Source organism: Plecotus auritus (genome assembly GCF_963455305.1).
Source record: "Plecotus auritus genome assembly, chromosome: 1".
In the NCBI taxonomy this organism is placed as follows: Eukaryota; Metazoa; Chordata; class Mammalia; order Chiroptera; family Vespertilionidae; genus Plecotus; species Plecotus auritus.
The window spans coordinates 56,454,813-56,469,453 of record NC_137770.1 but is presented as its reverse complement, the minus strand read 5'-3'; the positions used below and the strand labels follow the sequence as shown (position 1 = coordinate 56,469,453).

The following is a 14,641-nucleotide window of genomic DNA, read 5'->3' as shown; positions in this document are numbered from 1 at the left end:
CCTGCCGCTGCTGCTGCCTCTGGCCTCCCTCTGTGGGAGGCAATCGGGCCTATCAGGGGAAGGTGCCACCCCCCCATCACCCTGTTGCTGCTGCCACTGCTGGCCACCGTGGCTGCTGGCCCTCTCGGCCCTTGCAGCTGCTGTGGCTTTGTCTGGAAGGACATCCGGAAGACGTCTGGTCTACCTGGTCTAATTAGCATATTACCCTTTTATTAGTATAGATTATTAGTATAGATTGTGGGGGGAAAAACACAAATAAAGCCAAACAACAATAAATAAAGATTAAGTTTCAAAACCACATGCAGCTCTTAATTTGTTTTAAATTTGCCATAACTGCCTTCAGGTGACTTTATAGGAACATAAACATGACTGGAATTAGCAAGGCACCTGCACTGTTTTCCAGGTTTTAGCTTGCATTTTCTCCCTTCTTGCTGGTTTGCATCATAGCAGCACTCATCTTTACACTGGTCACTATAGCCACAATCACATTCTTCACCTTGCTCTACCATTCCATTTCCACAAATAGGTTGGCCAGATTCTGAGGAAAATAAACAAGACAAAGTAAACAATGTATGCACACATTAATTTGATTTTAAATTCACAAACTCTTTGGAGACAGGAAAACTTTGACAAGGAAGGTAGAAGAACCTAGAAATGTGGAAATTAAGAGACCTATTACTAACATTGGTTCAGTCATTAACTAGCAATATGGTCTGGGCAATTTGCTTCCCCTTTTTGGGGCCTCAGTTTCTTCATCTGTATAGTGAGGGGATTTGGCCTGATGGTCTCTTCTTAGGTCCCTTCTAGAAGTGGTAACATCCTATTTAGGCCATATCACTGAACAATGACAGCACTATTTATATTACACAGATACAAATTAAGTTAGTGATTTATCAACCAGAAACAAATTAAACGTTTTTTGTTAGACAGAAAATTTCAAACCTACATAGAAACAGTAATAGAATAGGTATAATAAACTCCTACGTACCAATCACTCAGCTTTAACAACTATTAATAAAGAACTCAAACTAGCATACTCATTTGTTCTTATAAATAAGGGGTGGGGAACCTTTTTTCTGCCAAGGGCCCTTTGGATATTTATTTCATTCACAGGCCATACAAAATTATCAACTTAAAAATTAACCTGCTATATTTGGCTAACTCACCCCTAATGCCTTGGCAGGGTCAGACCAAATGATTTTGCAGGCCTTATACGGCCCTGGAGCCAGACATTCCCCACCCCTATTGTAAATACTCCAGGATGAATCTAAGATAAAAGTTTTTTCTTTTAAAAATCTAACTATAATACCATTATCATACCTAACAAAATTAACCGTATGCTTAATAGCATCTAATTAGCAATCCATGTTCAGTTTTACTCAACTATCTCTTTACAACTGGTTTATCTGAAACAAGTTCTACAAAAAGCTCCCCCACACCCTCTCCTGATGAATGCTTTTGGTTGACATGTATCTTCAGTTCTTTTAATATATAGCAGATTTGCTCCTCTTTTTTTTTTTTACATGTTTTATTCATTAAAGAAATTGGTCATTTTGTTCTGTGGAATTTCCCACATTCTATTTGGTTGGTTGTATCTTCCTATATAATAAAAGGCTAATATGCAAATCAACCGAACAGCTGAACAACCAGTTGCTATGATGCACACTGACCACCAGGGGGCAGACACTCAACGCAGGAACTGCCCCCCTGGTGGTCAGTGTGCTCCCACAGGGGGAGTGCCACTCAGCCAGAAGCCAGGCTCACGGCTGGTGAGCGCAGTGGAGGTGGTGGGAGCCTCTCCCGCCTCAGCAGCAGTGCTAAGGATGTCCGACTGCTGGCTTAGAGCGGGCCTAAGCCATCAGTCGGACATCCCCCAAGGGCTCCCACTCTGCAAGAGGGCACAGGCCAGGCTAAGGACACCCCCACTCCTGAGTGCATGGATTTCATGCACTGGGCCTCTAGTAGTCTATAAGTAATTATTTTTAAATTTACTTTAGTTTTGCTTCTCAGCTAGACCAAGCTCCTCAAAGGAAGAACCAGGTATTATTTATATCTTTTGTATTTCCACAGAGCCTATTAGTATTGGGTCAAATATCTTGGTTCATTAAGGTTATACTGCCTAGCCTAAGCATAGTGAATAATTTTTTGGAAAAAATTTTAGGATCTCGAAATTTTCAAGTTATTTGATTTTGTCAGTGAGGTTAAAATTAGAACAAGAATGCTACTCTTTGTAAGATCATAAAATTACAGAACATCAGCACCTGCAGGGAAATAAGAATCAAATGTCTTCATTTTACAGAAAATAAAGCTAAATTCCAGAGAGTTTGTGATTTGCAGGATTCCATATACCCCAGTATGGGCAAAAGACTAAACCTAGGTCTAGATCTAAAATCTGGTGCTCTTTTCTTTCTACACCAAATCAATGTGGAAAACAGTTGTAGTACAGGCTTCAAATGGAGAAATGAGTAAGTGGAAGGGAACACATCTAAAATGCAGGAACTCAACACGAGAAATATCTAGAAAGTCTATGTTTATATTCATAAAGTTCACTCCTATCTTTAACCACATCAAATATTAAAGGGAATCTTAGCAATAATTAAATCTCTATCCCTTTTTCATTTTATATTATCCCTTTGTTTTATAAAAGTAGATGCATGCTCATGCATGTATATATATACTAAGTAAACAATGATTTTTCTAAAGTCTAGTAATCAGTTTATAATTCATGTGACATATAATTTAGAAGAAAGGAAAAATGATAAAGTTAGAAAGCCTATGATACAACATTCACTACATTAATTTATAAGTCACATAGAAATATTACTTCAATCAGCTTAAACACAGAAAAGGTGCTATTTAAGTGCAAAAATTATAATAGGTACATATTTCATTATAAGAAACAAATTTCCTTCCCTTAACACCTGCAAAGCAATTGCTCATTTTTAAAACTCAAATCCAACCAGAAAGTTTATTGTGAAAACCCAGTTGAAAAATTAAGAATGTATGCAGCACTTTCACGTTAAAAGCTTTAGAAAAGCTAAACTGATAAAAATAAAAATGACAACATCAGTGTAATTTTAATCTACACTTTTAAAAGAAAAAGAAGGCTTTAAAAGAGGAAAACCATTCAATAAAAGTAAATACTGATAATTTGGACCTTATCAAAATTTAAATTTTGGTCTGGGAAATATTCTGTGAAAAAGATAAAACGACGAGCTATAGACTGGGAGAAAATATTCGCAGATCACTATCTGATAAATGACATCTATCTAGACTGTATAAAGAACTCTCCAAACGCAACAGAAAAATAATACAATTAGAAATGGCCAAGAAATATGGACATTTCACCAAATATACACATGGAAAGATGTCCAACATCATTCATTAGTCATCAGAAAAATAAAAATTAAAACCACAATGAAATATCACTATATATCTATCAGAATGGATAAAATAAAACTATTAAAAATACCAAAAGCTAACAAGGATGCAAAGAAATTATATCACTTATATACTGCTGGTGGGAAAGTAAAATAGTAGAACCACTTCCCTAGCCAGGTAGGTCACTAGTTAGAACATCGTCCCGATAACCCAAGGTTGCAGGTTCAATACCCAGTGAGGGCACATACAAGAATCAACCAACGAATGCATAAATAAATGTAATAATAAAGTGATCTCTCTCTCTCTCTCTTTCTCTCTCTCTTTTCCCCTCTTTCCTCTCTCTCTAAAAATCAATCAATAAACTTTTTTTTAAAGAATAAAATAGTAAAACCACTCTAGAAAACAGTTTGGCTGTTTCACATAAATAAAAACAAATAATTACTATATGACCCCATCGATTGGATTAGAAATAAAAATTTATGTTCACATAAAAAACCTGTATATGAATGTTTCTAGCTGTTTTATTCATAATCGCCAAGACTGAAAATAGCCCAGATGTCCTTTAACAAGTTAAACAAACTGTGCTACAAACATACCACAGAACACTATTCAGAAATAAAAAGGCACACACTATTCATACAGGCAACAATTTGGATGAATCTCTGAGAATTATGCTGAATGAAAAAAACCAATCCCAAAAGGTTACATGTGTTATATGATTCCAATTATATAACACTAGAGGTCCAGTGCACGAATTCGTGCATGGGTGGGTCCCTCGGCCTGGCTGGCGATCAGGGCTGATCGGGTCAGGCTGGCCGGGAGGAAGAACCACAGGAGGTTGGCCATGGGAGCACACTGACCACCAGGGGGCAGCTCCTGAGTTGAGCATCTGCTCCCTGGTGGTCAGTGCATGTCATAGCAACCGGTCAACAGCTCATTTGGTCGCTTAGGCTTTTATATATACTAGAGGCCCAGTGGGTGTCGCTCAGCCTGGCCTGCACCCTCTCGCAATCTGCCCTCTTGCAATCTGGGACCCTCGGGGGACATCAGACTGCCAGTTTCAGCACAATCCCCGACATCCCCTGTGGGATGTAGTAGTACGCAAAGTGGCAGGCAGCTGGGTGCCACGCCACTCCCGCTTAATCCGGCCCCACTGCGCCTGCCACAGCCGCCGCCGCTCAGTAGCGTGCTGCCGAGGAGGCAGGAGAAGCTCATGCCGCCGCAGCTGTGCTCACCAGCTGTGAGCCCAGTATCTGGCGCCTGTCAGTCAGCTGAGTGGCCCTTCCACTGTGGGAGTGCACTGACTACCAGGGGGCAGCTCCTATGTTGAGCATCTGCCCCCTGGTGGTCAGTGTGTGTCATAGCGACCAGTTGACCAGTCGTTCAGTCATTTGATCACTTAGACTTTTATATATATAGAATAGATTTCTGAAATGACAAAATTTTAGTAATGGAGAACAGCTTACTGGGGAAGTGAGGAGACAGCAGGAGTAAGGTGAGTGTGGTTATAAAAGGGAACACTGGGGGTTCCTTGTGGTGACAGTCTGTTCTGTACATTGACTGTGGTGGTGGATACATATACCTACCTAATCACGTTATAAAACTGCACAGAACCAAACACACACTCACACACAGAAATGAGAACAAGAAAAACTAGGGAAATCTGAATAATCTGTGGACTGCATCAATGTCAATATCCTGGTCGTGATACTCTACTATTCAGTTCTGCAAGCTGTTACCATTGATTGGGTGAAGGGTACATGGAATCTGCTATTTCTTATAACTGCATGTGAATCTAAACTATAAAATTAAGGTTAAAAACAGAAGGCCACAAGGTTATTCAATTATATCTCAATTTTATTTTAAATCCAGCTAAAAAATCAAAAGGCCCTCAATTCTTTCTCCTTTGCTGTCATATTTAAACCCAACTCTGTGAGCTCTTTATATGCAAGATGAGCAGCCTCAATTTTGCCCTCAAGTAATTTATAATTCTGTGAAATAGGACAAGAATCTCCCCAAAACAACATAATGCAAGGTAGATTATTTAGAATATTAAATGCCATAGAGAGGCATAATAGATAAATGGGTAAATGTGTCATATCCATATAATGGAATATTATTCAGCCACAAAAATGTATGCAAATCTGCACTGGCCAGTTTCCTCAATGGTTATAATGTCAACCTGTGGACCGAAGGGTCATGGGTTTGATTCCCAGTCAAGGGCATGTACCTGGTTTGCAGATTAGAGGCACATGCAAGAGGCAATCAATCAATGTGTCTCTCTTATGTCAATTTCTCTCCCTCCCTCTTACCCTTCTACCTTCCCTCCTTCCCCCTCCCTCCCTTCTACTCTCTAATGGGGAAAAATATCCTAGGGTGAGAATTTTTTTTAAAATATTTTTTAAGGCTTAGAATATTTTTTAAATATGGCTATCGGATACATGCTACAACTTGGATGAATTCAGAAAATATTATGCAAAGTGTCTGATACATTCTACAACTTGGATGAACACTGAAAATACTGTGCTAAGTGAAATAAGCCAGAATTACACAAACACAAATACTGTGTGATTCCACTTATATGAAGTATCTGGAAAAGGCAAATTCACAGAGGCAGAAAATAGATGAGAGGTGACCAGGGGCTAAGGAGAGAGAGGAACAGGAGTTACTGTTTAATGGTTACAGGATTTCTATTTGGAGTGATGAAAAGGTTTGGAAATGGATATTGGTGATGGTTGCACAACACTGTGAATATACCTAATGCCACTGAGTTGTACACTTAAAATTAGTTTAAATACATATTTTGTGTTATTTTTTGCTACAGTAAGAAAAAACAGAATTTCATAGCAGCTTAATTAATATTAGGCCAAACCTGAAAAGCCCAGGTGTTAATCAGTAGGAGAGTGGATGAGCAAACTGTGATACTATGCAACACTACATCTATTTCTCATCTATTTTCTGCCTCTATGAATTTGCCTATTCCAGATACTTCATATAAGTGGAATCACACAGTATTTGTATTTGTGTAATTCTGGCTTATTTCACTTAGCAATAACAACATCTATTTTCTGCCTCTCATCTATTTTCTGCCTCTATGAATTTGCCTATTCCAGATACTTCATATCAGTGGAATCACGCAGTATTTGTATTGTGTAATTCTGGCTTATTTCACTTAGCAATAACAACAAAATAGTAATGATAAATCTCAAAATATTATGCTGAATGAGAGAAAAAGTATACAAACTATATGATTCCATTTATATGAAGTAAAATAAGCAAAATAAATCAGAATAGTAGTTACTTCTGTGTGTGTGCTGGGAGCTGAGATTGATTGGGAAGGGAAATAAAAGAACTTTCAGAGGGGATACAAATGCTCTGTATCTTGAGAGGTTACACAGGTAAATGCACTTGTCAGACCTCATCAAAGTGTGGACTAACGATCTGTGCACTTTGCTTATGTAAGAAATAAAAGTATCACAAACAATACTGAACTCTAATGATATGTATGCTGTACTGTTTAGGGGTGAAGTATACTTTAAATTGCAACAAATATTATGGACTAAGGGATAGATAGATTGATAAATGTGATAAAGCAAATACAACGAAGTGTTAATAATCATAAAATATAGGTGATGGGTACATAGGTGTTCACCATATAATAATTTCAAATATGAAAATACTGATAATAAAATGTTTGGAAAACACACATACCAACAAAACAGTTGTTTCTCTTCTTCTCAAGAACTTGGCTTATATTTCTAATGCTACAGAGTGAGAATTTATTGTTGTTAAGTTTGTCCCCAGATGTTGCTCTTGCATACATGATGTAATTGCCATTTTCTTTTTGTCCCAAATTCTTAGATTCTCCTGGAGTGCACTCTGTTCCAGAATCATGCTGTCAAACAGAATACAGAGTTACATAAACAGGGAAGTAAAATAAGGTTTTCAGGTCATCTGATTAAATGTAATTTTTTCATCAGAAGAACAATGAAAGCTTGTAGACTCTCCTTTAGAAAAGATCTTACAGTTGTTTTAGACTGTGAGATAGAAAACAATCTACTCTTTTAAGGCTGCTGTGTTAGTAAGGAAGGAAAAATCAGTGAACCTCTAACCACAACTTATACCTTTGTAAGTAGGTAGCAGAATAGAGGACAAATTATCATAAAAGTCTATTAAAAATTAGTTCACCTACTTTTAAAATAAGTAGGAGAAATATAAACTACTTAAGAACTACTAAATATTCGTTAAAATACATGTTATGGCCAGTTCAGAGAAGACAGAAGCGGGAAAAAAAGGAAACAAAAGAGAATGGTATGGGGTTAAGTACATACAGTATAGGCATCGAAGAGAGTTGAGGATTTACTAATACATAAGAGAAAGGTAAATAAATGCTAAGTAGAAATAGAAACACAATGATCTATTTTTAAATAAAAATTAAGAAAAGCCAAGAGGTAAAACCAAAACACTGCTTTGTGGAATAAAACAGGAAACATACTTGTCTATGTACAGAAATAGTTTATGGTGTTGGTAACTATTCCTGAAGTATCAGATACATACAGTAAAGGACGAAACCACAGTTCCGTGAACTTTCTCAAAGAAAATACATTTACATGGCCAGCACTGAGATTAGGAAAGAGAACACTACCCAATCAGAGCGGGTCTCCCCAGCTCCTGGGGAATATGCATTAAAAACAAAACAGCCCACCAGCTGGTTCAGTGGTTGAGCATTGACCTATGAACCAGGAGGTCATGGTTCGGATTCGGATTCCCAGTTAGAGAACATGCCCAGGATTGATCCTGAGTGGGGCATGCAGGAGGCAGCTAATCAATGATTTTCTTTCATTATCTCTCTCTCTCTCTCTTTCCCCCCCCCCCCCCACACACACCCTTCATCTCTGAAATCAATAAAAATATATTTTAAAAACAAAACAACCTCGGAGAAACCAAGATGGCAGCATAGGTAAGCACCTAAACTATTGCGTCACGCAACAATTTCAAAACTACAACTAAAAGACAGAATGGACATCATCCAGAACCACAGAAAGGCTGGCTGAGTGGAAATTCTACAACTAGAAGATAAGAGAAAAGCTCATGAAGAATCAGAGGAAGGTCAAAGGGCTGAGGTACAGAGACGCGCACAGAGAGGAAGGGCGACTGAGTGCCTGGCTGACTTTCTCTGGTGGGAGGGGGAAGGAAGCCCCCGACTGAACTGAATCCCAGTTCTGACTGCACTGAAACCCAATTCCGGGCGAAACCCCGTGGATCCAGGCTTATAAAGGGGGAGACTGGACTCTCAGGTAGAGAGAAAGGCACACAGAGACTCGGAGACCCGGGGGAGCCGTGGCGGGTCTGGAGGCGCGTGTGCACGCACGCGAGTTCTCGCAGAGAAAGCTGAATGCGGAGGTTGCCACAGGCATTCCCTAGTGGAAGGGAGTCAGAAGCTCCTGACTGCACTGAACCCCAGTTACGACTGCAATGAACCCCAGTTCTGGGCAAGCCCCTGGGGAACCACGCACTTACAGGGGGAATCTGGACTGTCAGGCGGAAACTCAGGGGAGTCGCGAAGACAGAGGTCCGGAGGCGCGCGCAAGGGCAGGGCTAACGGGAAGCCAAGACTGTCTGCTCCACCCTGAGACTCCGGCCCATCCAAGCTGAGCACAGAGGCTTTTGCAATTTTGCAAGTCTGATCCTATAAGGCTGTCTCCAGCACCGAACTTCTCCCAGCGTAGACACAGCTGATCCTCACAGCCAACTGGCCTGGAGGTCAATTCCTCCCGGTGATACCAACAGCAATCAAGACTTAACTACAACAAGGCTGTACACAGTCCACAAAGGGGTGCACCAGGAGTGTCCACCTCAGGTTAACTGGGGAGGCTGAGCCACTGGGCCATATAGGAAACCTAGCACACAAATCTACCCTACCAACTCAGGGAAACAATGAAAACTGGGGAGACGAAGAAACAGATCACAAATGAAAGAAATGGAGGAAAACAAACGACTGGATATAGAGTTCAAAACCACAGTTATAAGGCTTTTTAAGAATATCCTAGAAAAGGCCGATAAATTTAGCGAGACCTTCAAGGATATGAAAAAGGACCAACTAGAAATTAAACATACACTGACTGAAGTAAAAAATATTATACAGAGACCCAACAGCAGACTAGAGGAACGCAAGAATCAAGTCAAAAATTTGAAAAACAAAGAAGCAAAAAACACTCAACCGGAAAAGCAAAAAGGAAAAAGAATCCAAAAATTTGAAGATAGTGTAAGAAGCCTCTGGGACAACTTCAAGCGTACCAACATCCAAATTATGGGGGTGCCAGAAGAAGACAGAGAGCAAGATACAGAAAACCTATTTTAAGAAATAATGACTGAAAACTTCCCCCACCTGGTGAAAGAAATAGACTTACAAGTCCAGGAAACGCACAGAACCCCAAACAAAAGGAATCCAAAGAGGACCACACCAAGACACATCATAATTAAAATGCCAAGAGCAAAGCACAAAGAGAGAATATTAAAAGCAGCATGAGAAAAACAGTTAAGTTACCTACAAGGGAGTACCCATACAATTGTCGGCTGATTTCTCAACAGAAACTATGCAGGCCAGACAGAAGTGGCAAGAAATATTCAAAGTGATGAATAGCAAGAACCTACAACCAAGATTACTCTACCCAGCAAAGCTATCATTCAGAATTGAAGGGCAGATAAAGAGCTTCACAGAAAAGAAAAAGCTAATGGAGTTCACCACCACCAAAACAGTATTATATGAAATGCTGAAAGGTATTCTTTAAGAAGAGGAAGAAGAAAAAGATAAAAATTATGAACAACAAATATGTATCTATCAACAAGTGAATCTAAAAATCAAGTGAATAAAAAATGTGATGGGGAGAAACCAAGATGGCGGCATAGGTAAACACCTAAACTGCTGCCTCGCACAACAATTTCAAAACTACAACTAAAAGACAGAACGGACACCATCCAGAACCGCAGGAAAGCTGACTGAGTGAAAATTCTACAACTAGAAGGAAGGAGAAAAGCTCACAGAGAATTGGAGGTACGGCAAAGGGTCTTTGTGCGCGCAGAGAGGAAGGGCGGCGGAGTACCTGGCTGGCTTTCTCTGGCGGAAGGGGGAAGGGAGCCCCCGACCGCATTGAACCCCAGTTCTGACTGCACTGAACACCTATTCCGGGCGAGCCCCTGGGGACCCACGCTCTTGTGGGGGGAGTCTGGACTCTCGGGCGGAGACTCGGGAGCCGGGGAAGGCGGAAGACTGAAAGTCCGCTCGCGCCAGTGCGCACAAAGGCTGCGGGAGGCTGCCACAGGCTTTCCCTAGCGGAAGGGAGTGAGAGGCTCCTGACGGCACCGAACACCAGTTCTGACTGAAGTGAGCCCCAGTTCTGACTGCAGTGAACCCCAGTTCCAGGCGAGCCCCCGGAGACCCACGCTCTTGTGGGGGGAGTCTGGACTCTCGGGCGGAGAATCGGGAGCCGGGAAGGCAGAGGACTGAAGGCACACACGTGCTAGCAAGGGCAAGGCTGATGGGAAGCCAAGACTGAGACTCCACCCCATCCAAGCAGAGCACAGAGGCTATTGCAATTTGGCAAGTCTAATCCTATAAGGCTGTCTCCAGCACCGGACTTCTCCCAGCATAGACACAGCTGATCCTTACAGCCAACTGGCCTGGAGGTCAATTCTTCCCAGTGATACCAACAACAATAAAGACTTAATTACAACAAGGCTGTACACACAGTCCACAAAGGGGTGCACCAAGAGTGTCCACCCCAGGTTAACTGGGGAGGCAGACCCACTGGGCCAAATTGGAAACCTAGCACACAAATCTACCAACTCAGGGAAGCAGTGAAAATGCGGCGTCTAAGAATCAGATCACAAACGAAAGAAATGGAGGAAAACAAACGACTGGATATAGAATTCAAAACCACGGTTATAAGGCTTTTTAAGAATATCCTAGAAAAGGCCGATAAATATAACGAGACCCTCGAAGAGATGAAAAAGGACCAACTAGAAATTAAACATACACTGACTGAAATAAAAAATATTATACAGAGACCCAAAAACAGACAAGAGGAACACAAAAATCAAGTCAAAGAATTGAAATACAAAGAAGCAAAAAACACTCAACCGAAAAAGCAAAAAGCAAAAAAAAAAATCCAAAAAGTTGAAGATAATGTAAGAAGACTCTGGGACAACTTCAAGCGTACCAACATCAGAATTATGGGGGTGCCAGAAGAAGAGAGAGAGCAAGATACTAAAAACCTATTTGAAGAAATAATGACCGAAAACTTCCCCCACCTGGTGAATGAAATAGACTTACAAGTCCAGGAAGCCCACAGAACCCCAAACAAAAGGAATCCAAAGAGGACTACACCAAGACACATCATAATTAAAATGCCAAGAGCAAAAGACAAAGAGAGAATATTAAAAGCAGCAAGAGAAAAACAGTTAGTTACCTACAGGGGAGCACCCATACGACTGTCAGCTGACTTTTCAACGGAAACTATGCAGGCCAGACGGGAGTGGCAAGAAATTTTCAATGTGATGAATAGCAAGAACCTACAACCAAGATTACTCTACCCAGCAAAGCTATCATTCAGAATTGAAGGGCAGATAAAGAGTTTCACAGACAAGAAAAAGCTAAAGGAGTTCATCACCACCAAACCAGTATTATATGAAATGCTGAAAGGTATTCTTAAAGAAGAGGAAGAAGAAAAAAGGAAAGATAAAAATTATGAACAACAAATACATATCTATCAACAAGTGAACCTAAAAATCAAGTGAATTAAAAACCTGAGGAACAGAATAATCTGGTGAATACAATAGAATCAGGGGCATAGAAAGGGAGTGGACTGATAATTCCCAGGGGGAAAGGGGTATGGGGGGGTTCATAAAGAGACTGGACAAAAATCATACACCTATGGATGAGGACAGTGGGGGGTAGGTAAGGGCAGAAGGTGGGGTGGGAAATGGCTGGAGGGGAACTATGGGGGAAAAAAGGAGAAATAATTGTAATAATCTGAATAAAGATTTATTTAAAAAAAAAAAATGTGATGAACAGAATAAACTGGTGAAAATAATAGAATCAGGGACATAGAAAGGGAGTGGACTGACAATTCTCGGGGGGTAAGGAGTGTGGGGGGTGCGGGAAGAGACTGGACAAAAATCGTACACCTATGGATGAGGACAGTGTGGGGGAGGGGGAGGTAAGGGCAGAGGTTGGGATGGGAACCAGGTGGAGGGGAACTATGGGGGGGAAAAAGAGGAACAATTGTAATAATCTGAACAATAAAGATTTGTTTTTTTAAAAAAAGAAAAAACTGAAATACAATATGACAATATAAGGATGAGTTAAGCACCGTCCACAGCTCTCAAAGGACTTACATTCTATTTTAAAGGGCTAGCAAATTTTAATATCCCTGCATAGTCTGGTCCCTGCCCCATAAATTCATTATAGGTATCACTAATTATTATTTTATTAGCCCAGAGGAGACTGTAATAGATCAAAGCCAACGAATTATAAAAAAGTATGCCAGCTATTTGTCATCCTCATAATAGGGAATAAACAAGCACACAAATAAGCAAAACAGAAAATAAAAGCTACCTTGACTATACCCCCAAAAAGTGCGGTGAGAGTTCAAATAGAGAGAATATAGTTTCACAAAGAAACTATAATCTTAGGTTGACAAGAAAACAGAAAAGCTTATTCCTGACTAAGAAAATAACACATATTCCCTTAGAAATTTTAGAAAATAAAAAATGGATAAAGAAAAATTCACTCATAATCCACCAACCACAATAACTACTATTAACATTTTGGTCTATTTCCTACATGACTTGTATCTAGTAATGTCATATTTTAATACAAAATTTGGGCTATACTCTGTGTTTAGTTATATAAATGGTTTCATTCAGTTTAACAGTATAAGGCAAGCATTTAAATGCTTTATTTTTAAATGATGGCAGAGCATTCCATGATACTTTCCTAGAGTGAAGGCACTTAGCATTAAAATTGTTTGCTATAATAAGTAAAATAGCCATGAATACCTTTTATTTCTATTGGTGAAATGTACACAAATCTTTGATAGATTCTGCATTTATTACTTTTAGTTGGATTCCCAGAGGTAGAATTACTCAGTAAAAAGGTCAAACATTTTAAGGGTCTTGATACACACTGCCAAACCGCCTGCCAAAAGGGCCATACTAATTTACACTATAACAGCATGAGTCAAGACTTCAACAGGCAGACATGGAAAGAAATTGGCTTCTTGGCAGAAGGAAAGTTTTAAAGACCTATAAATTCCTTAATTTGACAAGAGAGGGGAGAAAACATTGAAAATATACTTGGACCCAAATTAAGGAAATACCTAAATGCTAAGATAAGGAAATTGCATCAACAGGTACTAGAAGTAAGCTATTAAGAGAAGTAACAGGATCAGAATGATCAGAACTATACCTACACAGGAGAAACCAAGATGGTGGCATAGATAAACACCTGAACTTGCTGGCTCACACAACCACTTCAAAACTACAACTAAAAGACAAAACGGACATCATCCAAAACCAAAGGAAGGCTGGCTGAGTGGAAATTCTACAACTAGAAGGGAAGAGAAAAGCACACTGAGACGTAGAGGATCTGCAGAAGTGAAGTACAGAGGTACGGTGGCACACGCGGAGAGGGCTGGCAACTGAGTACGCGGCTGGCTTTTTCAATCTGCAGGGAGACACAAGCTCCCAACTGCACTGAACTCCAGTTCCGGGCGAGACTCTGGGGACCCAGACACATACAGGGAGAAATTGGACTGTCTGGCAGCAGGCAAAACTCGAGGGCGGCTTTCTCTCAGAGGTGCTTGCATCGATTATCGCGGGACAGAGACCCGGGGGCCTCTTAGGGCAGGGCTGAAGGGAAGCCATGGCTGTTTGCTCTGCCTAGAGACTCCGCAGCACCAAGCTGTGCACAGAGGCTTTTGCATATGAATGGCCTGGTCCTTTGAAATCTAACCTTACCAAACAAACTGCAGCTGAGTCAGTAAGACCCCGAACATCCAAAAGAAGGCCTGAGGCCCCATAGCAGCTTGCATTGCTTCACAGATGGGCCTCATCTGGGCACCTCCAAACCCCAAACGAAGAAGAGGAATCTGCAGATCTCTCCATAGCTCCTGCTGGGTGGCCTCAGGCAGAGGCTAAATTAGCACCTCCTTGGAGACCCAAGAGCCAGTGTACCCAGGGGTCAGAGTAGGACCATACA

The 14,641-nt window shown here is 40.6% G+C and overlaps 1 protein-coding gene across 1 annotated transcript in view; it reads right to left on the bottom strand.

Annotated features, from left to right (window-relative positions):
* Nucleotides 1-14,641, bottom strand: part of ADAM10 (ADAM metallopeptidase domain 10) — a 186,661-nt gene that overhangs the window by 33,182 nt on the left and 138,838 nt on the right. Inside the window, exons 10-11 of the mRNA XM_080675408.1 lie at nt 7,093-7,276; nt 388-538 (exon numbers count right to left, since the gene is read on the bottom strand). Coding sequence (XP_080531534.1) covers nt 388-538; nt 7,093-7,276 — 335 coding nt within the window. The remainder of the gene's footprint in view (nt 1-387; nt 539-7,092; nt 7,277-14,641) is intronic.